Raw genomic sequence first — 25,530 nt, 5'->3', positions numbered from 1 at the left:
GAATCAGTGTGTCAGTGTCTTTAAAACAGAGATTATGAAAGCGTTTCATGCTTCAGACACCATTAGACAGCAGCATCATGTAATACATGGACAGTCATGTCAGTGCCGCTGCAGTGCAGTGGTGCTTACAGAGTTCAGACGGGTCAGATGAAATTATTAACTCCACTGACCCACAGATAAACATCACATTGATCTGTGAGAGAGACTGGAGAGCAAGGATTGGCCATGTGACTGTCTCTCCGCCACAGCATATAATCTAACACACCTCATTTAGCTCACAGGAGGAGAGGGCAAACGCTCACGGAGACGGACAGATTTTTTGAGACACCGTGGTGTCTGGGTCTCAAGGGTTGAGGTATTGTCGGTGGGTTAGGGCAGTGCCAGGGTCGGCTGTTCTGACCTCTCCTTCTAGCCGGCCACTGGGCCAGGGGGCACATTCATTACCCCAGCTGAAGTACAGTGCAGTGTGGGGTCGCTGACCCCTGTGCATGCTGGTGAAATACAACACCCATTTATCAAAGGGTCTGGAATGTGACTGAGAAATTAGAAGGGACAGCGGGTGACGGGGCAAAGCCAAATATCGCCTAAATACAAGGCATTTAACAGCAGAGCAAGCAATTTTGCATGAGAGAAAGAGACCTGTTGGATAACAGGGTGCGCTCTTGTTCCCTCATGATGATATCGAGCAGTGCGGTCAGAGGTCACAAAGCGTGTTTGAGCTTGCTCAGTTTCAGCGTATTAGACACATACATTCTAAAGCAGCATTTACCCCAACAGACCCATCAGTAAACTCAGGAATCCCTTTATCGTTTATATTTATCTCATTTATATTTATTAAATTAAATAAATGTATTTAAATTAATAAAATATTTATCTAATATTTGTTTAAAAAAAATGTTTTTAAGTAAATTGTATATATATATATATATATATATATATATATATATATATATATATATATATATATATATATATATATATATATATATATATATATATATATATATATATATATATATATATATATATAAATCTTATGTTAAATACGATTATAATTATAATTTTTACCATTTATAATAATTACAATTATAGTAAAAATATAGATATTACAGTTGTAATATCTCTTTTATGTTCTCAAAATAAAAAGCTTACCCCCAGGGTACACAAACCTCTGGTTGTAATTCACTCCAAAATGTGTCTGGGCATGTCGAAGAGTAGATATAATGGCCTTTAATGAGCAGATCACTATCTGTGCTGCTCTGCAAAGCTCTGTGTGCCATTAACTTAGAGATCATCTCAGAGACCCATCACTTCCTGATATGGCACCTACTCTAATGCTGCCTGTAGCGCTGGAAATAAAGGCCTGACCAGTGGCTAATAACTCATTACAGACCCACTGAGCTGGTGGTTAGATAAATGGAGAGGGGAAAACAAACATGTCATTCAGCTTTGTGCCAAAGCATGCAATACACACAGAAACACACACTTTGCTCTCCAATTTAGTACAGTTATGCCTCCGTTTGACTTTGAGAGGCGCCTGGGCTTCGGTCTAAAAATACAAGAGGCCAAATAAACACGTTTCATACCGTTTTCACGCCCTGTTTAGACATGAGATCAGGCTGTGATGAGCAGCGATCATGCAGACACGACTGCTGGTTGTGTTGTTAATGAGAGTTATGTGTGATGTGCCAACACTGTGCATTCACCGGTCAGCAGGAGGCGCCACTGCTGCCTTGAGAGTCGCTCCTTACCAGCGGCTCTGTAGGAAGTAGGTGATGCCCTTGATGAGCTCCAGATCCTGCAGACGAAGGGTTCAGCGTTCTAGATCCTATCTATCAAAAGATAGATAAAGCAGCGAGACAGAGATAAATGACCACACTGATCTGGAGGAACAAGGACACTATGATGGGCTAGGGAACTTTGACATGGAAATTTGCTTTTTTTTTAAAGCAATTTGTAGAAACACACAAACACACACACACACACACACACACACACACACACACACACACATACACACACACACACACACACACACACACACACACACACACACACACACACACACACACAATTAATAATTCTTCATATTCATGCCAATATCTCATTCCAAACCTTGTATAAAGCAACAACATAACAATTCTGGAAAAAATATAAGATAAGAAAATCTGGAAATAAAAATTCACATACAAAATATACAGTATTTTAAAATGTAATCTATTCCTATGATGGCAAAGCTAATATTAGCCATTACTCTAGTCTTCAGTGTCACATGATCCTTCAGAAATCATTCGGGTATGCTGATTTGGTGCTCAAGAAAGCTTTTTTTCTTTTATTATCAATGTTGAAAACAACTGTGCTGCTTAATATTTTTGTGCCAACTTTGATGCACATTTTTCGGAATTATTCGATGAATAAAGAGTTCAAAAGAACCGCATTTATTTAAAAAATATATCAATTTGAAGCAAATTCTTACTGACCCCAAACTTTTGAATGGCAGCATACAAATATATGTTTGATAGCGTAGGGAGATCGACTAATATTCACACTCTATTCTCAGATCATGAATCTCTGAATGATAAAAATGATAAAAAGTTCTCTGTGAAACTGGATCATAAGGTTCTCTCAAATTTGTAACCACAAATCTTTATGATGTATGTAGTTTGTATTGACCCTTTGATCTGTGTTAAAGGTCCTGATGTACAGTATTTACAGTCAAGTCACATAATTATTATTATTTCTGTCACTTGTGGGTACTCATCCTTAATATACACACTAATATAAATGCATGCATACATATAGTATACACTACTAGCTGCAGAAATTGCAAGAGCACATCAAGGCATTATGGAGAATGAAGATCTGTTTAAGCAGTGAAGAATGCCCTGCTGATGGGCTTCTAATTCCCGTTTCATTAAGAGAGGGGGTTTTCTCACAGCCTGGGCCTCGATTAGAGGGGTAACGGGCCGTAACCAGAGGGAGAATGAAAACCAGAGAGAAGTAGATGGGAAATTAAGAGAAATCAGCTGGAAAGAAGAGTATTCAGAAAGAGGAGAAGGATGTCACTGGTGGTTAATTGTCAAGTATCTATACATCAATATAAAAACAGCACAATGTCATGCACCACACTCTGAGAGACTTCACTGCAAACAAAAGCAAACAGATCCACAGCAGCCATGTGCAACCAGCAGCTGTTAGATCCATCTTATGATCAGTCGTGCTATCAGTAGTCAGCTCTCTCTCTCTATCTCAAACTCCATGCTGCACCTACCTCAGCTGAAGCCCCCTGCAGACAGTCAAACATTTTACAGAACACCTGGAAGGGGAGGGGAGGAGATGAGACGTCCGCTCAGACAAACAACACATCAACCTTAATATGACAGCGCTCTGTGCTTCAGGAAGCACAGCAACACAGAACAACAGACTTCATCGCAGGCTTAAGATTAACCATGTAGTTTGGAGGTGTATCTCACTAATACAAAATATTTAAGTATGAGAGTCTACGCTATAATGTGCTTACATTTTATGTACAATATAGTCTGGCCTCAAGTGCATAGTACTTTTATACAGTTAATAAATAATACAAATAATGCCTTTTGCACATGTCTGAAAATGTGGAAAAAACCTGATCATTTCAAATCTTGTGTAAATGTGCCAGCCTTTTTTTAAATTGACCTCATGACTTGATATTTCAGCAAAACGACTGACTTCTCTCTGGTGACGTATACTGGACTCAATCATTTAGCCCGCCCCTCCACAATCGACCTCAAGCTCGCATTTTTGAGAGCAGCATCTACATCTCATTTACATTTATGCATTTGGCAGACGCTTTTATCCAAAGCGACTTACAGAAGAAGAACAAAGCATTCATCAAAGAGCCAACAATCGCTGTAGTACACAATGCCAGGTTTAGATTACTAGAACTAGATTAGATGCAGAATTTGTGTGTGTATAAGTGGATTTTTATTTGCATTTTTATCCTTTCTATCAACTGTCAAAATCCTTGGATTGTGGGCTATCATCATCAATGCTGCATTGACTGCAGGAAGTTACACAAACATCAGATTCGGACATGCCAGCTATTAGAAAAGGTCTACATTGTGTACTCTAGTGCAGGGGTTTTCAAGCTTTATGATGCTAAGGACCCCCAAATATGATGAACCTTTTATGAGGGACCCCCCTTCCTAAAATCCATCTGTATATTTTTATGTATGAAAAAACATTAAAACGGTTAGATAAATAGTAAATGTGACATTATAAATACAACATATTGTTTCCAAAATTAAATTGGCTATGCTTAATGTTGGATGTATAAACCTGAAGAAGAACATGTTCAGTTAAAAATTATTTGTATAAGCAACTTTCACAAGAAATATATGTAAGCAGCTTACTGCGTTAAGAATATGTTACATTCCCAGTGAGCGAGATAAAGGGACTATAGTGAGAGAAACTCATTGGAAAGACATACAATTCTGGAAAATACATATATACGGCAAGAAAGGAGAGAAACATTTAGAAATTAAACAGTTAGAATGTTTAGTAGACTTAATCCATTTTTGCTTTGTCTTTTTATCCTATGAAATGTTCTGGGGACCCCTTGGAACCTTCTGGAGGACCCCTGGGGGTCTCCAGACCCCAGTTTGAAAACCTCTGCTCTAGTGCAACTGAAATGCTGCATCCGGGACTGAAAGTTTACGAAATTACTAATACTACTAAACTAGGAGAATGTATGTGTGGCGTGTGACGCTGTAAATCTTAGAAGGCTTTTTGACTCAAATCATCTGCTGTGGAGTAATAATGAGGATGCTCTAGTAAAACGGCATTCATATGCAAATATATTCGGCGTGTGTCCAAATACGCGTGCAAGCGTGCGCTCAGAGGCTTCCCTGACGCCGTGGCTCATTCCTGACCTGTTGGATCCTGTTCTGGCTCACTGGAGACACGCTTCGCTCAATCTAATAATTACTATGAGTTTCGAAGACAAAACACATTCCACTTTTTTTTTCTTCTCTGCTCTGGTGTTATTGTACAAGTGTGCATGAAACGTACACCCTATAGCAATAGTCATAGATGTAAGTATTATGCCCAAGGTGGTTCCTGTGCTTTCCATGTTTTCATGCCTGCACTGAGTACTCATCTATGATTGGGGTCGCCGTGGAAACAGGGCAATGGTTCAATGTGGCTCCTGCCCGCACAGGTAAAACACGCGATGTGGCTTTGATGAATCAACCTGTTGTTTACACAGCTGCACATTCTTTCACTCACTCTCTCGTTTTACTCGATAACTCAAAACAATGTAATCACACCGATGATCATGTTCATTTTAAAAGTTTGCCAAGTTACAGCATTGTGAGTGAGTATGGACACTGAAATTTCGGCTGACAAAAATGTTGTCTAGATATGTTTTCACCAAAATGGAGAAAACAGGCTAACACATTGACAACTGAAGATGTCAATGACAATGTTGTTATGCCAAAACTAAGTCCCTGTTTACACCTGATGTCAAGATGCGTTTTGGTCGATCGGATTACAAGTAGATGAGGGAGACGCATTTTACACCTGGTGGTTTAATCCGTCTCTTTTGTCCACTTTCAACCACTTCTGTCCTGATTTCTTCGAGGGGAGGGTCTATGGGCAGGTAAATGTATGGGCTTTTTTAGGTCTTTTGAGCAAATGGACAAAATAAGCTCACGCAATTTACATATGAAACTCTTTGTTTACGCATTAGGTCAGTAGGTGGAGAGCAGGCAGTCTTTTGTGGCTGTTTGAGCGCATTCGACCACATGAAAGCAATCCGGTCGAAAGCGTTTTCGACTGCCTATGGAAGTGGTCGAAAGTGGACAAGCTCAAAACGTTTTAGACCCTGTTTAGACCCTTGTATTTAGCGTCGTCCACTTGTTGTCAGGGTTTGTTGAAGGGATGAGGCGAGGACTCAGATGCAGAGAAAATATGGGCTTTTAATGATAAAAATAAAACAAAAAACAAGACAAAACAAACTACCCCGAGGGGGAAAAACAGACTTGACTAGGCTTGGCTTGACTTGAAGGGAGCAGGGAAACAGGAGGTACATACGACGACGATTAAGCACTGGACTGCAAACACAAGGAGATTAAATAGGGAACAAACAAAGGAGGGTAACGAGGGAAGACAGGTGGGGCAAATTAACCAATAATCAGGAAACAAGGTGGGCGGGGTTAGACAATGGACACGAGCACATGGCACAAAGAAACACTTAACAAGACATGTGCTCACACCAAACATGACATGAACATGCAGCTAATGAGAACTCACCAGCTGCATGTTCACACAAAACATGACAACATGACAACATGACGTAGCACGTAGCCAGTGAAAAACACCAACCACGTGCTACACAACATAAGACAAAACATGAAAGCACACGGCCGATGTAAACATGAACCGTGTGCTACACAGAACACAACACAGACAGAAGAGCACACGCTCACATGACAAAACAAACACGCGGAGCATGAATGTCCGAATCCCAACACAAAACTGAAACCCAAACTAGACCGAAGTGCTGGGATCCGAACACCACGCCCGCACACAAAACACAAGGACAGAAGAGCACACAGCTCGAGCATGCTCAAAGCTGCGCGCTCACACAAGACAAGACAAACAATACAGGAGTGTCAGGGCTCTGTCACAAAACCATGAATAAACTAGACAGAAGTGACAGAACCCTGACACTTGTGATCCGATCGACCAAAACATATCATAATACCAGGTTTAAACAGGGCCTAACTTAAAAAGAATGTAAAATAATATAAAAATATATAAAATACATAGGTGTCATTGTTACAGTGTAATTATATATTTAAGTACTGAGTGATATTAAGTAACAATGTACTTACTATAGGGTTAGGGTAGGATTAGGGTTTGATTGAAGATTAGTTGCATGTAATTATTCATAATTTATTGTTATTACTATGGTAAGTACATGTAACGTGTGACAAGGACACTGTATAATAAAGTGTTACCAATACATATATTGAATAATGTAAACAATTAATAAAATGTATATAATAATTAAAATGAATCAAATGAAATAATTTAATTAAATGGAGTTATTCCAAACAATGTTAAAATATTACTGTAAAACAGAGGTGGACAGTAACTAAGTACATTTACTTGAGTACTGTACTTAAGTACACTTTTTGAGTATCTGTACTTTACTGAAGTATTATTTTTTAGGGATACTTTTACTTTAACTTCACTACATTTGAAAGACAAATATCGTACTTTTTACTCCACTACATTTCTATCAAGATCCTCGAAGTCAAAAGTTGTTTCTGTAGCAGCTTTAAAAGTCTTTAAAAATGATTTTTTTTTCTTCTTAAAAAGTTTTTTTTTTTTTGCAAAATGTAAATGTCTGGGAGAAAGAGAAGCATAGACATATGGATGAATCTGAAAAGGCATGATGAAAGAGCTCAGTTTAGTCTGTTTTTTTGTGCCTCTGAGATGCCAGAGCACGAGTACTGAATAGAACTTTCTTTTGCGGGGGTTTTTTCGCACTTAAACAGACCAATACACCCACAATGTAAATTTTCATTTTGGAAAGTATTCATGTAAACAAAGTTGATTATGTCTTAAGTGAACGTAAACAGTTGGGGGAATATCGGATGTGTATCAGTGTGTAGGATTTGTGTATTCTCCCTTAAAGTGACAGCAGCTTACTTAAGTATTTCAAATAGTTCAAAGTGGTCGTATGCTAGCATGTCGGATGGAGCATCACTGAAGGGCTTAAACCACCGTGCATTTATACAACAATAATAAAATAATGCATTGACAAAAAAAAAGGAAATTTACTTTTGATACTTAAGTACTTTTAAAAGCGAGTACTTCTGTACTTTTACTTAAGTAAAAACTGTTTTTAACTACTTTCACTTGTAACGGAGTAATATTTGACCAGTAGTACTTTTACTTTCACTCAAGTAATGGAGTTGTGTACTTTGTCCACCTCTGCTGTAAAATATGATTAAAACTTGTACAATTACATTCGAAAAACGAACACAAACAGCTGCCATTTTGAGCTTTATCCTGAGGGTAAAGAGCATAAAAGCCCAGATGATGACCACTATATAAAAGGACGGGTGTTCTGCACTTACTGCATCCACAACATTTTACAGCTCCTTCCCCCTACACTGCCAGAGGCCTACGAGCTCGAGTCCAACATCTCCAACATCAAACGCACACATATGCGCACAAACACCACGCTGAGCCTGTACAGCTGATGATGTCATCAGCCTTAGGCCACGCTAAAGCATCATCAACGTGTGTCAGGCTCCGTCCAAAAACGAGACAGCGCACGTCACTAGAGACCGAGACAGGACAGGGAAAGGATAAAAAGGTTGGGACAGGATAGACAAATTAGAGTGTCATTTTACAATCTGTCGTACAATATGTATAATCTAAACAGCTGCTGCCCCACTTCTGATGAATGTAAGTACGATCACACAGGACTGTCTTTGACTGAGGGAGGCTAAAATACACAGATATGGAATGTTTCAACTTTGGAAAATTTGATGTGTAAATATAAAAAATATGAATGAATCACATCAATACTGTAACTATTCAATCTGCAAAATTCCTGCACATACAACCCATACTGACACTGGCCTAAGGGTCAGACTGTGTTTCTATGGTAACCAGCCCCAAAGGACAGCACAAGAGAGAGTAGCAGTGAAGGGAGTGGAGACGGATCGGACTTGTCCAATTCTTCTGATAAGAGACTCGGAGCAGACCGCTCCACATTCTCCTACCACCATCCATCAGCTCAGGTCACACAACGCTGATCCTGCACGTGTCCTCACCTCTGACCCCGCTCATCACTCACGCTAACACAACGTTTATCTGTGCCACACACGGCTCTCCTGAAACACATTCACCCTAATGCCATACCAAAGCTTTTCATTTTCAGAGGATAATGCTTTAAAGTACTTTATCAGGCTGCTGAGCTGATGGTGATGGAAGGGGCCCCTGAGAGGAGCACCGTTCTTTGTGGGGAATAAATGGCTGATCATGCTGCCAAAACAGGTAGGTAAGCATGTCTACTCAGCAGCATGCTATACATTTCAGCCCACTTCAATTAACATCCACAGGAGGCTAGGGCTCAGAGATAGGGCTCATTTGCTACATATTATTAAACATTTTAATAACATTTTCTATTTTTATATTTTATTAAATGAAATTTATTCCTGGGATGCAAAGCTGAATTTTCAGTCTTCAGTGTCACATGATCCTTCAGAAAACATTATATGCTGATTCGGTGCTCAAGTAACAATTCATATTATTATCAATGTTGAAAACAGTTGTGCTGCTTAATATTTTTGTGGAAACCAAGATCATTTGTTTGGGACTCTTTGATAAAAAGAAAGTTCAGAAGAACAGCATATATTTGATACTGAAATATTTTACTGTATAACATAAATGTCTTTTGACCAATTTAATGTATCCTTGCTGAATAAAAACATTGATTTCTTTAAAGGTCCCATGGCATGGCATTTTTCTATTATTTTATAATGTTTCCTGAGGTGTACTTATATTGTTAGTATGACTTTTACATCATAAAATGTCATAATTTAGAAATAAAAGGCATTTTTTTATATACTGCTGTTTGCCCTGTGGCTGAATGCCCTGTTTCAAGAGGCGTGTCTGCTGTGAGACTTCAGTAAAAACGCCCACTGTTGTGATTGGCTGACATCTTTGCATTTTAAATTAGTGGAGGGGGCGTGGTTTAACGAGGTCTACGAGGCAGGAGCAGGCACGAGCTGCTGCCAGAGAGACGGATGGACCTGAGTTCACTTCACATCAGTTCTCAGCATGTCTGAAGAACTGTTGTAGTTACAGCATATACTTCAGTTTATTAGTCTATTTTTAGTCGGAGGGGCTGTCACTCATGTCAGAAAGTTAGTAACTTTAGTAAATTATGGATCAGCGCTGACTGGAGACGCGAACCGTTTAGAACGATTCAGTCCGATTTGGTGAACTGATTCGGTTCAAAACTGAACTGGTTCAAAAGAAAGATCGTTCGCGAACCGGACATCACTAATGTACCAGATACTGAGCGATTGCTAACAAAATTATTTATAGTAACTACTGAGTTATGAGAGCGCTGTCAGTCACAAGAGTTTATTGTGTTTGTATCTGAGAGTTCTGAATAAACACGAGTCCCAGTCACACCGAGTCCGTCTTCATCATTATTACCAACTTTGTAACACATGCAAAGTACCATTACAGCTGTCGAGATGAACGAGTTAAAAGTAAGTGTTGATAATAGCATTATTTTTTAAATAAAATAAAAGCGTCAGTGACGCGCGTTGAGTACACAGCGCAAACAAAGACACAACAGCAGTAATCGAATGTAATCCAGTTTATTGTGGGGCTAGGCTGGCTAGCCTGGATATGCTCACGCTTACCCCCCTTCTGCTTAATCTCACGCCGCGTTTGGTGCCTCCGCTGTGGGCCAGATGCAGTACTGGGGGTCGGGGATGTTGAAGGCCACCGGCCAGTGCAGCCCGAGCTTCGGCGTGTGTGAGGTTTATCTCTAAAGATCTGACTCTGCCATGTTGAGCAGAAACTCATGACTGTATACACATTTTAGAACCGATAGACGCGACGAGGACGTACAAAAACACTGACTCACAAGATAGAAAACACCATTCTGTCGGGAGAGAGAGAAGCCGCATTGTGTGCACGAATAATAAATAATTAGCTACACATCAGAAATCACTGATCACAGATCAGAAGGAACTGAAAAAAGACTTCTGTTTTCATTTGTACATCCAAACACTGAGAAACTGCCAGCATTCACTCGTTCACAACCCATGATCTCTTGAGCGTTTGCATGGGGAGGAAAGGGAGGTAACCGTTCCTGCTTGGACGTCAAACCAGGAGACTTCAGGATTGGCTCGTCTGGGCTGTCATTTTCTCAAAGGCAGAGAAAGACAGCCAGAAATCGGTTTTACAACGATCAACATTTCTATCCACTTGGGGACAATATTCAGGCTAGGGGAACTCATATTAATGTTGAAAAACCTCATAAAATGAAAATTTCATGCCATGGGACCTTTAAAAAAAAAAACTGACCCAAACTTTTGAACAGTAGTGTAGTATAGACTAAAACATTAGTATATGATTTATTCAACACAATTTTTGATATAAAGTGAAGCAATATTTCAATATTTTTAAAATATGATAATTAATTCAGTCCAAAACACCAATTCACTGATTTGATTAAACGTAAAAAATATTCCCAGAAGACCCAGCATTTCATTAAATGTTTTAGCAAAAAAAATGACATTTAAATACTATTTTGATTAAACCTGATTTTTAGTATTTTACATCTTGCATTACACATTTTAAATGTAATATTTCAAAGCAAATACAAAAATATTGAAATAAATCAAATATGATTTTTTTAACACCCAGCCATGTGTAATAAAAAAGCAGTGGCTTCCGTACAGTTGATGGGATTACTACTGGATAATGAAATGCTAATATCTTATCAATAACACAGAGGTCAGAAATCGGTCTGCCGTAGCCTGATTGTGGCACTTCTTGTCAGCCTGTGGCTGTGGAGCAGTGAGTTCTGAGTGGATCTGGGGAATACAGAATAGTGCCATGAGCCAGTGTGTCTGTCTGTGTGTTGTCAGATGCATTGCCTACACACAAATCCACACACACACACACACACACACACACACACACACACACACACACACACACACACACACACACACACACACACACACACACACACACACACACACACGCACACACACGCACACACCCACACAGATTGAGTGAGATAGACAGAGAGAGAGAGAGAGAGAGAGAGAGAGAGAGAGAGAGGGAGAGAGAGTATCTCCTCTCCAGAACATGGAGACTGACAGCTCAGACACTGTCCAGCTATTTGTTCCACTAACTCGCAGACAAGCTCTCCCAGCGGGCAAAAGCAGCTCGAATAACAACATACTCAACTATAAGGATTCACACAAACTCACGAAAACACATGTAGACAGTGGAAATGACAAATGTGAAAATACACAGACATACATACCAATAGTCTCTCACATAGCCTACTCGTTTCCTCAATTATGGGTACACTGATCAGTTGATTACTATTAAAATTATTTGCATTTTTTTACTTTTTTAATACATACACTATTTAAAGCTGCAGTGCGTAACTTTTGGGTTCTAGCGGTTAATAAACAGAACTGCATGCGTCTTGCGGAAGTACATTGCAGCCGAAGCTACTTCTCTATGTTTATCTTGAACACAAAAAAAGTTACGGACTGCAGCTTTAAGTTTTTCAGTAAGATTTAAAGAAATTACTATTTTTATTCTGCAAAGATGCATTAAATTACATAAAACATTTCTTTATTGACAATAAAGACATTTAAAAATGTTACACAAATTTTCGATTTCAAATAAACGCTGTTCTTTTAAATTGATAAAATAATCCTGAAAAATGTATCAGTTACCAAACACAAAAGCTTTAAGCAGCATAAGATAATAATCTTGATTATTAATAATAAGAAATGTTTCTTGAGCAGCACTGAAGAGTGCTACATTGGAGTAATGATGCTGAAAATTCATCACAGCAATAAATTACATTTTCAAATATTTTCAATAATATATTTTCAGTAATAATATTTCACAATATTATATTTCACAATATTACTGTTTGTTCAGTATTTCTAATTAAATAAATGCAGCCTTGGTGAACATAAGAGACTTCTCTCATTCAAAAGAAACAAAGCAAATTTACGAATAACAAACTTTTTAATAGAACTGTAAAGTCTCGGAATATCTTCATTTGTTTTTGCTACTTTTCAAATGTCATTAATATACAATTAAAGAGAACATTTTTGAGATGTAAAATGAGACTTGAAAAAATATATATATATATACAAAAATGTAATGCCTATTTTACAATTATTTGTCTTGACAAAAATACGATTTAATTGTGTGTACTGAGAATACATAAAGAGCAGGCAATGGAATTAGCCTTAGCAAGACAAAATAATAATCTGTCATTTTATTCTAAATTCATAGGTTATTTCCAGCACTGTGAAACAACACAAGCAGACATCCACACATGTTTTTCTGTGATGCCTGCACACACACACACACACACACACACACACATCAGCTGGAATAAGCGTCACTGTGCATGTTGGGAACAGTGAAAAAACGAGGAGAGAAGGAACAGTGTTTCCTCTGAGAGAAGACAAGCTTTTTATACCCTTTCGGAAGTAGAGTAGGCTAATTAGAAAAGCAGGCCTACTTAAATCATATTAATAACAGCCATGCTACCTCACCCAGAGTACAAGCAAGAATGTGTGATATCCACATCCTAACCCTTCAGACACCCCAACTCAGTATAATATACAGAGTTCCTACTAATGCTTTAATCGAGGATGATCAGGAGATATTTGAGATTAACAGTGTTTGCTAAGACAAGCATCACCATTATTCATGCTCATGCTAACCTCACCATTTTTGCTAGAGAGAGACTTCTAATTATATTAATTAATTATATCAAATTGCACAACATGTTGTGGAGAGGTGTGCAATTATTTTTCAAAGCGATCGGATTGAAAGGGTTAGTTCACCCAAAAATGAGAATTATCCCATAATTTACTCACCCTCAAGCCATCCTAGGTGTATATAACTTTCTTCTTTCAGCCAAAGACAAATCGATAAAAATCGTTTCCACCATATTATATAGTCCATCGAGCGGTACGATACAGTACGTTTCGATTGTCAGAAGCTGTGAATGGTACCAAAATCTCAAACTGCACCTTACCACTTTTTTGGGACTCTTACGTTGGGGTACCTAGCACAGCAGTCCGGTAACTAAAGGGTGGAGCTAGACTCACTGCAGAACATTGATTGGTTGACAGAGAATCGTTACTTGCGTGTTTTTCTTTGCAGCCTGCATGCAGCCTTGGCTCAAACAAAGCGTGTCTTCTTCTTGTGACAACAGCCACATGTCGAGAAGCAAGAACAAGATCTGCTCCATGTCCTCCATTGTTGTTTACTGTGTCGCTTTCTTCTTCAAGTGAGAATGACATCCATCGCTACACCACGCCTGGCGGTGGAAACGCAAGCCGGATCAGGGTTTACTGTACTGTACAGTACCGGTCTTGTAAACAAGCCATAGAAAGTGCAAAAAAGCACATCCACCCATCATAAAAGTAATCCATACAGCTCCAGGGGGGTTAATAAAGGCCTTCTGAAGCGAAGTGATACGTTTTTGTAATGAAAAAATATCCACATTCTTAACTTTATAAACTATAATCACTGGCTTCCGGTTCAAGTTGCGGCGGAAGAGTGACCTCTGACCTTCATGTAACCTTCATGTAAACACCTCAACAATGGAGCTCATCCAAATGAAATTCGTTTCAAAGGGGTGGTTTATCGTCGATCAACAGCAAAAAAATAAGCATGTATGCTTGAAACAACTATTTTCTCAATCGGATTCAAAAAATCCCAGTGCCGTTATTTGTACTGTATGTTTAAATACATTATGTCATCAAGACAAAAAACGCAAATTATACTTGCAGTAGCTCCGGTGACATTATCGTTATGGTATTCTCCGGTTCTAAACGTGCGACTGAGTATTACGCAGTTTTGTTTGGAATACATGAAATGCACATGCAAATGAATATGTCAATCGGATTGCAACATTTAAGGATCATATAAACCGAACTTTCAGAATTCCGATGTAAATATAACATGATACAAAAAAAAGACATGTTTTAAAATATCTTCTTTTGTGTTTCATAAAAGAAAGTCATGTAAGTGACGTAAATGATGACAGAATGTTTTTGGATGAACTACCCCTTTAACTAAATGAAGCCGTGTGAGTATTTTTGGAATGATGACTTCACTTATGGAATTGTGGTGAGACTGATTTAGACTCTTAAAACAATTGCCAATCATCTCTAATCCAACTGATGGAGAGCAGAGTGTATTTAAGAGATAGAGAGAGAGAGAGAGAGAGAGAGAGAGAGAGAGAGAGAGAGAGAGAGAGAGAGAGAGAGAGAGAGAGAGAGAGAGAGAGAGAGAGAGAGAGAGAGAGAGAGAGAGAGAGAGAGAGAGAGAGAGAGAGAGAGGGAGAGCACAGTCTGAGACCACAAACTGAGGAAAAACATGGCACGGTACACAACCACAGCCTGGCTATAGAGAAAGGCAGATACAAACAGAGCTGGCTGCCCATAGAGAGCAGGTTATGCCTGTACTGTAGCCAATGAGTAATAGAAACATAGCTACGCTTCCTAACCATCTACCTTAACTATAATGAAATACGAAAACACTTCTTTCCCAAATGAAAAGCTGGAGAATGATGCACAAGCTCAAAATTTACTTGGTGAAAAAAGAGACTGCATTTCACTAGCGGCAAGGTACATCAATGCCTGACACAAAAAGAGGGAAAAGTCGACCAAACAGTGATATGTCCACATACTCACACACACACACAAAGACACGTGAACTCACACAAACTCGTGTACGCACACACATATGCAAACAAACACACCACTCATAGTACATACACTGTACTTTTTGTTCTATTTTTCTACACTTGTTCATCATACAATCTGTTCTGCTTTGTTCATTTTTATTTTTCCTGCTCATATAAATGCTTTGGCAATACAGTGTACAATTTGTCGTGCCAATAAAGCTCATTTAAATTGAACTGAATTGAATTGAACTGAACTGAGAGAGAGAGAGCGCTTGTGAGAGCAAGGGAGGGGGGTGGGTTACTCCTGAGGGTGTGAGACCAACAGCAATTTGAAGGTCACCTCCAGTCAGCTTAAAGAGAGACCAACCCTCCATCCATCACTTCAGATGGCTGTGGACACTTCACTGATGGACAAGAGAGAGAGAGAGAGAGAGAGAGAGAGGGAGAGGGATACACTCAAACAGAGGGATTAAAATCCTTCCCATGATCCCAAACACAAACCTCAACAAGCAGTTCATTTTCTTCGAACCTGGTATTATGCCACCAGCTGCTTGTATCCTTGTTTCAATCAGCTCTTGGACGCAAAACAAATAGTCGGACACGGCTCCCATCGCATACTAGCAGCGGCTTATTGTGTGCAAATCCTTTTCTCAACCCGCCAAACACTTTCTCAATGTAATACCTGTAACATGTCAAATCCTTGCTTGCACAACTTCCGAGTCAGCAACTATGGAAAACACAAACTGAGACTCGAGGGACACGATTTCATTAGGATTCCACCCACCTACGAAAGTACCCCATCTAGACTCCTATCGGCCAATCATGTCACGCTTCGAGGCTGAACTCCACACTCCCCGACAGCGAATAAAAGCATCAATTACACACAATGACGTATCGCTTAATCTAGGCATTGTAGGACAGAATTTTTTCGGTGTATTTTCATTTGTCCACACTTCTCTGCGTCTATCTGACATAATTAGACTTGCAGATGGAGGCAAACACATACAACTTACACTAACACCTACTACTTTCCACTGCCAAATGCCCTTTAGGGCTTGTGTTGGTTGCCACTTAAAGTCTTACATTCATTGATCTTGTTCGTAGAACTCCAAAGCACTGCACAATTTACAACACTGTGGACTATTTTAACAAAGATTTTACTACCTTTCTGAGCCTTAAAAGGGTTCATTACATTGCTGTCTATGGAGGGGTCAGAGAGCTCTCGGATTTCATCAAAAATATCTTCATTTGTGTTCCGAAGATTATTTTTTGGGTGAACTATCCCTTTAAGTTATGTTGAATTCGCAAAAATGGCTTTGAAATTCTTCAGCAAGAATGTGTTGAAAACTAAAAACCAAGTTTTTCATCATATGTCCATGAATTTTTGGAATTTTGGAAAAAAAGTCAAACAGGTTTGGAATGACATGAGGGTGATTAAATGATGACAGCACTCTTAAAGACTGATTAGTTAAGTAGTTGTTCAGGCAAATAGAATATGTAGTTTTGCACATCCCTAAAACCTATTATTTACACAAGCATACCTGCTTCATACACAATAGGGGCTTTCGCACTGGAGGAACCTTTTCATAGTTCCTGGAACTAATAGCGGAAGTACCAGCTTTTTTGGCAGGTTCACACTGCAGGAACTGGGAACAATTTTAGTTCTAGGAACACCTTTTGGGGGAACTAATTTACCTCCTACTTCAGAGTAGAACCTAACCCAGCACAATTGGAACTACCATTGGTGTTAGTGTATGCTGATTGGCCGAATGCACGTGAAGCACCTGCCATTTTTAAAAAAGCCGAGTACACACACAGATTATAGCCTATATATTTACTCCACGAACTAACTCTACAAACATAGGGGACCAAGCGAAACATTATATTCTGACATTGGACATCAACCACACGGGAAACGCTAATACTTTTTCATTTACTGTTTATTTTCTTTGTATAAATATGTCTAATATAACGTATTAGACAGTACTGTAAAACAGATCATAAACTAATGAAAAGGGAGAATGGGAGCGCTGTGTGATCAGGCTCTGGCGTTCTCAGCGCCATCAAAATAAAAGTCACAAAAACAAGCATGGCTTACATCACTTCAGAGTTCCTACTGGTGGTGCGAATGCAACTAATGCATCTAGTTCTCGTGGAACAACCCTGGTGGCTAGTTCCTATAACTAAGTTCCTATTACCTGGTGCGAAAGCCCCTAATGATTTTGCAAATGCAGCGGACAATGAAAGATGTCTGTAAGTACGTCAGAATTTCCTGTCCTGTGCTCCCTCGACAGGCTTCATGTTCCTGTTTCATCTCACACATACATAAACACACTCCCCTTCATACTGTCCGACCGCCTAACCTATACTGACACAAGCTAGAGAAGAACACAAACTAGAGCCTTGATAACACAGCAGGATTTACAACACAAGGACCCAGCGTAACCTCAGGAATTCACCGCCTAAAGCAACATTTTCTTTGATAGTCTGCTTGTCCTGACCTGTTGGCTCGCTGCGAGTGTCAGTCCTCACTGTTCAGCACACGCTCACTGTGTATCAAGACATTTTTAGTCAGGGCTGGCTGCTCTAGTTTTATAGTCCTTAAGGCCTAAGACACACAAACACAAATGCTTCTACTGTATCTACAACGCAAACTTGATTTGATGCAGAGGATAAACGGCCTTCTTTTAAATGTCACGGCAGAGAAATATTAGGGATGCACGATCCAGGGGCGATTCTAGGATTTTCCTTTTAGGGGGGCTCAGCCCCCAGTGAGGGTATGAAAAAATGGTAACACTTTAGTTTAGGGTCCAATTCTCACTATTAACTAATAGCTTATTAGTATGCATATTAGGATATTGGCTGTTTATTATTACACTCTAAAAAATTCTGGGTTAAAAACAACCCAAGTGGGGTTGAAAATGGACTAACCCAGCAATTTAGTTGTTTTAACCCATCAATTGGGTTGTTTTAAGCTGGGTTAAAACAACCCATTCACTGGGTTAAAACAACTCAATTTCTGGGTTAAAACAACCCAATTGCTGGGTTAGTCCATTTTCAACCCAACTTGGGTCGTTTTTAACCCAGCATTTTTTATAGTGTACTTATAAAGCAAATATTAATGCCTTATTCTGCATGACCATATTGTACATCCCTTAATAATACAAAGTAGGCAGGTTTATAATCACTGAAGTCCCAAATGTGAGGTAGTTAGGGGTGTTCGGGGGCTTGCTCCCCCGAGAAAATTATGATTTCCATGATCTACATATGTGCATTTTAAGAATGATAAATGTTCTGAACGCCAAAAAATTTGATAACAATAGCTTGAAAACCATGTCAGTGGGCAGATATGACCGATAAAAGTTTTTCCATGTTCGTCAGTGAAGACAGTAAACATGTTTAACTGATATTTATATGTTTTATGAATCATTTTCGTAGACATGTTAAGGCTAACAGGAAAGCTAGGAAACAAAATATGCACACATTCATTACTATTAATCTTATGCCTAATCTGATGAAAACTGCTTTGTTAATATTTCTTGTTTGTTAATTACATTATGAATCACATTATATATATATTTTCAATTCAAAATGGCGAAATTAGACAAAAGTTTATTAATTTGCCTGAATATTTTTGTCATTTGTTTAACATTTCTGACTTAAAGAAGCAGCTGTCAAATATGAAATGTTTAGTTTAGCTACTTGCATATCTCGCACTTTATGTCGAGTCGTGCTGCTAAAATTCGCTCTCAGCAGCTTCTGTGCGTACATACAGCCCACCTACTCTGATTTGATTGGTTTTCTCAAATATTTTGACATTGACGAGCGGTGACAGAACTATGAGGCTCAGATCAATACACACACACCTCTGCTTCTGACGTGCGCTCTGCTCGGCGCCGCTGCGGATTGAAGAACATGCTGATTAAAAGGCGGGACGAAGCCGAAGCCTCCCGCCAGTTCCATATGTTATAAAGGTTAATCACACATGTTAATCTGAATTAACAATTAGATTACTTTTGCTGAGATCTAATGCTCATTTAAAGTTAATATTAAAAATTTTAATTTTATAGTACTGTTAAATGTAATCTTTAGCATAGAATAGCATAATATCTGCCATTTATCTCTAGTGTGTTTCAGGTTGCCTTAACGATTTGTAGTGTAAGATAATAAACAATGTAAAACAGAGCATAAATAAATATATAAACAAATAAATTTAATTTAAATATGTAAGCCAATGAAGCTGTGAACGTTTATTTGGAGTACGAATGTGCAATTGTTTTTTGCTCTGATGTGAGTAGCATGCCATATACCCCAGAGCAGACCACTCATCCACTGAAAAACAACTTGATTTTGCTGGTGTGATGGACAGATGAGAACACTCAAGTGGACAAGAGAAAAAAAGAGTAAGAGGTCGGTTTGACCACTACACATTTACAAAGTGCAGTGCAACAATAAGTTAAAACTAAATGAATAATGATATAAATCTAAAACTAAATAAAGCTGAAGAAATAAAACACAAATATTTGAAATACAATTGTAAAATGAAAAAAATATATATATATATGTAAAATTATACCTTGGCAACTAACTGAAATAAAATAAGTTTAAGCTGAAGTACGAAAATGACTGAAACTGAAAGAAATTAAAGCCAAGTAGAAATAATTTAACAAAACAAAAAACGAATAAAATGACATGCACATTGAAAAATGACTAAACTCAAATTAAAATGAAAAGTAAAAATATATATATGGTCACACTTTAGTTTAGGATCCAATTCTCACTATTAACTAAATACTATTACTAACTATGACTTTTCCCTCTATAATCTCCTAATTACTGCTTATTAATGGTTAATAAGATAGTTTGGGGTGGGATTAAGGGATGTAGAATATGGTCATGCAGAATAAGGGATTAATATGTGCTTTATAAGTAATAAACAACCAATATACTAGTAACATATATGCTAATAAGCAAATAGTTAATAGTGAGAATTGGACCCTAAACTAAAGTGTTACCAAAATAATATTCAAGCCTCATTCAAAATATTAATACATACTAAAATAGTTTATACATAATACTATAATACCACTGATATAGTAGCCCCAAAATGTATTTAGACAAAAATGTCTGAATGTCACTGCATTACAAATTATGTCAACAAATTATGCTAAATCATCAAATGGTATTTGGTTTAAAATTTTTGGATGATGCAAAGACATTCATACACTTTAAGTGTGGAATAAGTGTCTAAAAATACTTTTTGTACATAGTGAGCACACACATAGAGATCAGGTATGCTTCACCATTTAATCTCAAATCTATATGCAGACATGCTCCACTGACAGCAAAGTGCAGGAGAGCCCCCCACCCCACCCCTTTTCTTCCCAAGTCCACTCAAGGAGAAATAATGGCTGGATGGTGCGACCACCATAGATGAAACCCAATCAAAGCTCCTTCACACATGCAGCTACCTCCGTCTCATTGCTGTCAAGACAGGATGGAAGAAAGAACTGTTCAAACTATATCTGGCCACATGGAAACATCACCGTTCAAATCGTTTATTCCATTTGATGCATCTGTATGTATTAATGCGGACAATTTTTTCCTTTGGCTTTGAGGCTTGAGAGTGGGCGGAGCATGGAAAACATGTCATGGCACATGAGACAACTTCACACCAAAATGACCTACATTTGGGTAATGGATTTAGAGGGTTAAGTGAGGGCAGTGTGAATTGCGCACGCACAAACACAAGCACACAACTTCCCCATCTGTAGGAATCTACTCCTGAAGTTTCTCCATAATGTATTGCTACTGGGGGCATCAGAACAACATCCCTTCGGTCTGAGAATGATGGGTATTCAAGACACAAGCAGATGGAGAATGGAGTCAGCCAACACTCAGAAAGAACAGTTCATCATATCTTTGAAAATAAAAACAGCTCTGATTTATGAGCACAGACCACTGAAGCATTTCATGCCAAGTGAATATGCATACTTGCAAACCAAAAATACTGACAAGACAAGTCTGATGACTAAAACAGGCATCTTGCATCACTTAGAGCAGTTAAATATCTGATATAATGAAGTTGCGAGTCACTGAGTAATAAAGGAATATTCTGGAGTAAATGCTTTCAAGTTTTAAACTTTATTGACAGCATCTTTCCATGATCACCAGAGAAAATAGGACTTTATAAAAACAAACAAAAACATTTTTTGTTGTAACACTTGTTGTAACATACTTACAGGGGATATCTATGGGGCAAGTATTTCAGGTTTTTAAAACTTAAAGGGATAGCTTACGCAATTTGTCAAATTAAATTTAAAAATGTGTAATGATTTGATATAATTTACTCACCCTCATGAGTTTCTTTCTTCCGTTGAGCACAAAATAAGATATTTTAAAGAATGGTGGTAACCAGAGTTGACGGCACCCATTGACTTCCATAGTAGGAAAAATATATATTCTTTCTTTTATGCTATTCTTTTAAAACAGCACAATAACATTTATTCTAGAGCTCAAACATCGTATTATAAGTTTTTCATTGCATCTGCATTACTGAAAACAAGATTATTGGTTGTTTGTACGAACTTTGTAGCCTGACGCATGTCGAACCAGGAAAGAAAATGCCTCTGCACTCAATTGGATAGACCTACAACCAATCAGAGCAACGGAGCGACGCATAGTTGTCAACAGAACTCAACTGCACGCATGCTGGAAGAAGTAGAAGATGAGTGTAAATGCTCTTTGCCGGTGTTGTAAAAAATAATTTAAGGATACACAGACCAACAGATCATCATTTTTGAGAGAAATAGTGAAGGTGAATGCATATACGAACAAGTTCTCCGTTTAGTAAACAAATTCAACCCAAGGTTTGGTGCCCTGCATGATTACATTACTGTTGATCATCTGTTGATCATCTGTCCATCATCGTATAAAGCCCGCCCTGACAATTTGATTGGTCCGAACAGCTCTGGTTCGATCATAGTTGCTTCACAACGGATCAAGTCCAGACCGAACTTCCCAACCTCAAATTATGTGGGCGGGGCTAAGTTCGGCTGGCATCCAAGCTACAAACTTTGGGATGAGTTAAAATAATTTCTTGTGGTAATCGACAGCTTGTCTCATGTTGTCGATAACAGGAAAATCCCTTTAATTATGGTTGTATTTTGATCAAGTATTTTCAGACGTTGAATTAAGCACTCTTTCACTCACTGCATTTGTTTATCTAGCTGTTCTGCAGTCAACATTGCCTACTCTTCTCCCTGTGTCCATTAGTGAGCATGTGATTAGCATTCCAGCAAAACTCCCTTAACAAGCCCTCGTCTGAGCACACACACACATGCATAACTAAACAACACACATACACATAAACAGTATCTCAGAGTTCAGTCTGTTCAGCAGCCAGTCAGGACAAAGGAATGGTCCATTTCCTAACCCATAACACAGAGTTGAGTGAGCATTCCCAGTGCAGGATGGCTGAGAGATGGCGAGATGATGATGATGAAGAACACTCACATCATCATGTCTTGTTCTTAAGACTGCTGCAGGCAGCTCACACAGCCCCAACGATCCTCCTCTAGTCTGACCAGTACAAAAGTAAATCCAGGCCACGAACAGTCTGTAATCATCCTGTGCCGATTACTTAAGTGGAAATATAACCGGAACTGCTCCTTACTGTTCAGCCCGATGGTGGAAAAGTGGCTTTGGAGTTACCACAGTTCTTCCATGAATGTAGGCTGTCTCAATTGACCTATCGGTAAGCCCCGCCCCCTTAGTTACTGTTGCTAACTCGGACAAACAAACGGAGATGCTATATCTTACAATGACAGCGGTCAGTGTGAAAACCTTATCCCAAGATGTTTTTGGACACAGAATGTAGCGTATATCCCGTCTGAATGATGGCCAAACTTTACTGATGGTTTATCAAGTTTATTATGTCCTTTTTCACTCCAAAAAATCATCGTAAGAGCTGAACAAACAAAGCATAAGACGTGTGCATTAACGTCTCATTCACAAACTAGCTCTCTCCGTTGCTCTCTCCGTTGCATTACCATTAACATACACAGCAAATTACACAAATACACTCATACAACTAACAGTAAACAAACATATACACAGAGCTTATTACTTAACGAGTGTATGAAAACCAGAAAATCCTCTCAGGATACCTGGAATCGGTGTTACAGTACCTCAGGCACGACATTTTAGCATTTTTGTAGCATAAACACCATCAAACCGATGAGAGCTTCGGATTTTCCAATGTTTCTCTATGGCGCTGACACCTAAAGATGTCCGAGTTCCGGTCCCAGCGCAACTGATACTCACCTGCTATTGGCTCATCTGCGTTCGAGGGGAGGGGCTTACCGATAGGTCAATTGCTTTTGACCCTTCATGTAACAACCGACTTGATAACGGTGACATTAGATCTCTGTGTGTATCTGTTTTAGGACTCCTTGTTCATATTAAAACCTCACTCGATTATTATAATATTTGCAAAAAGAGGGTTTGGACAACCAAACCTTTTATTTCTAAGTGGCACTCTAAACCAAAACATATAAATAACTGTTGTAAAACATAAAACTTTTACACAGCACTATATTATCCTCCTGGGACCCAAGAATAGACTTTTGTCCACTGTAGTGGACATTATATTTTAGTGAATTTCTCTGACATCATACATGTCACATGTCACAGTCTGGATGTCCAGTAAAGAGCACATTCGGGGCTTTGCAGGGATACCAAATGTTTGGAGGTTTCACCAGGACAACAACTTCTTCTTGGTCTTTAAAAATGGCTGACATTAATGTTGAGCACTCTTATGGAAATATGATCATATTTTTTAATTATAACTTAAATCTGATTAATTTTCAAATTGTTTGTTATAAATCAACATCTCAGGAAAATGTTATGGGGTTTCTAATCAAAATATGACTTTCTGTTACAGAACAGGGCATTGATTTCATAAATGACCACTATAGTGGACACCAGGATTTAAATCATGTTTATCAGGCATTTTGGAGACATAACAAGTGAACAGGGAAAGAAATTACATATCAATATTCCTATGAAATATTAGATATTATTTTGAAAATGTTGCCAATTTTTCCTCCCATTATTACACTTCTTTTTTCATTACATGTTGCACCAAGAACACATTAATATGCAAATTAGATGCAGTGAATAGATACATTGTATTGAATGGGAAAATCCAAGTATTGTCATTTTACCCACATATTTCATAAAGTAAAATGGTATATGAATACATTTCATTATATCTTTCATAACATAGTTCAGAATCATCTTTAAATAAAGTTTGTTTAAAAAAAACCCTGAAACCTAAAAATTGATTGATGAATTAAAAATAAATCCCATTGTTTTTGCCTATACATGCAATTTCATGTCATTTAATTTTTTTAACAACTCAGTCCTGGTGTCAACCACAGAGGACATATCATAACATATGAATAAAATATCATTTTTCAAAAATGTTTTTTTTTCCCATTTGTTTCCTATGCTCTAAACAATGTAATGACATAAAAAAATACTAAATTCAAAAAACTTTTTTTTTCTGGGTCCCAGGAGGATACTGTTCAAAACACTTAGCTCAGTTTGCTTGGTTCGTTTGGTCCGGACCAACAAAAAAAAACATTTAGTCCTGGTCCGCTTAGCATTCATATCGTCATTTTTAACACCCAACCTAAAGATACCGAACCTAAAGGCAGAGGGTGTGAGGGTATGTTCACAACCTGATTGGTTGGCTTTTATGACGTATATATTTTGCAACGGAACTGACTGAACATCCAAAACAATCACAATTGTGTGCTGGGATAAATGCGCTCGTTGTATGTGCGTAGCCTACATATGATGATATTTTGACCAGCTGAGAATTCGTGAAGAGCTTATAAAATGGGTAAATAAGTCAAAACAGTGGCAGGAATCCCATCTTCACACACACAAATGAAGATCTGCTGCGAGGAGACGCGGTTCTGATGCCTGTACTGAACTGTGATGGACAAAATCGCGACTGTGACGAGAAA

General features: G+C 38.4%; 1 protein-coding gene across 3 annotated transcripts in view; it reads right to left on the bottom strand.

The window, feature by feature from the left end:
* Nucleotides 1-25,530, bottom strand: part of bcar1 (BCAR1 scaffold protein, Cas family member) — a 105,955-nt gene that overhangs the window by 62,876 nt on the left and 17,549 nt on the right. Inside the window, exons 2-3 of one of the 3 annotated variants that reach the window (XM_079824865.1) lie at nucleotides 3,272-3,316; nucleotides 1,752-1,832 (exon numbers count right to left, since the gene is read on the bottom strand). The exons of 1 other annotated variant lie outside the window; for it this stretch is intronic. In XM_079824865.1, coding sequence (XP_079680991.1) covers nucleotides 1,752-1,832; nucleotides 3,272-3,316 — 126 coding nt within the window. The remainder of the gene's footprint in view (nucleotides 1-1,751; nucleotides 1,833-3,271; nucleotides 3,317-25,530) is intronic. One more of the 3 variants, XM_079824866.1, reaches the window with a different exon arrangement.

The sequence above is a fragment of the Gobio gobio genome (assembly GCF_949357685.1).
Source record: "Gobio gobio genome assembly, chromosome: 9".
Lineage (NCBI taxonomy): Eukaryota > Metazoa > Chordata > Actinopteri > Cypriniformes > Gobionidae > Gobio > Gobio gobio.
Note: the sequence above shows the minus strand (reverse complement) of the source record. Positions and strands in the feature narration are given on the sequence as shown.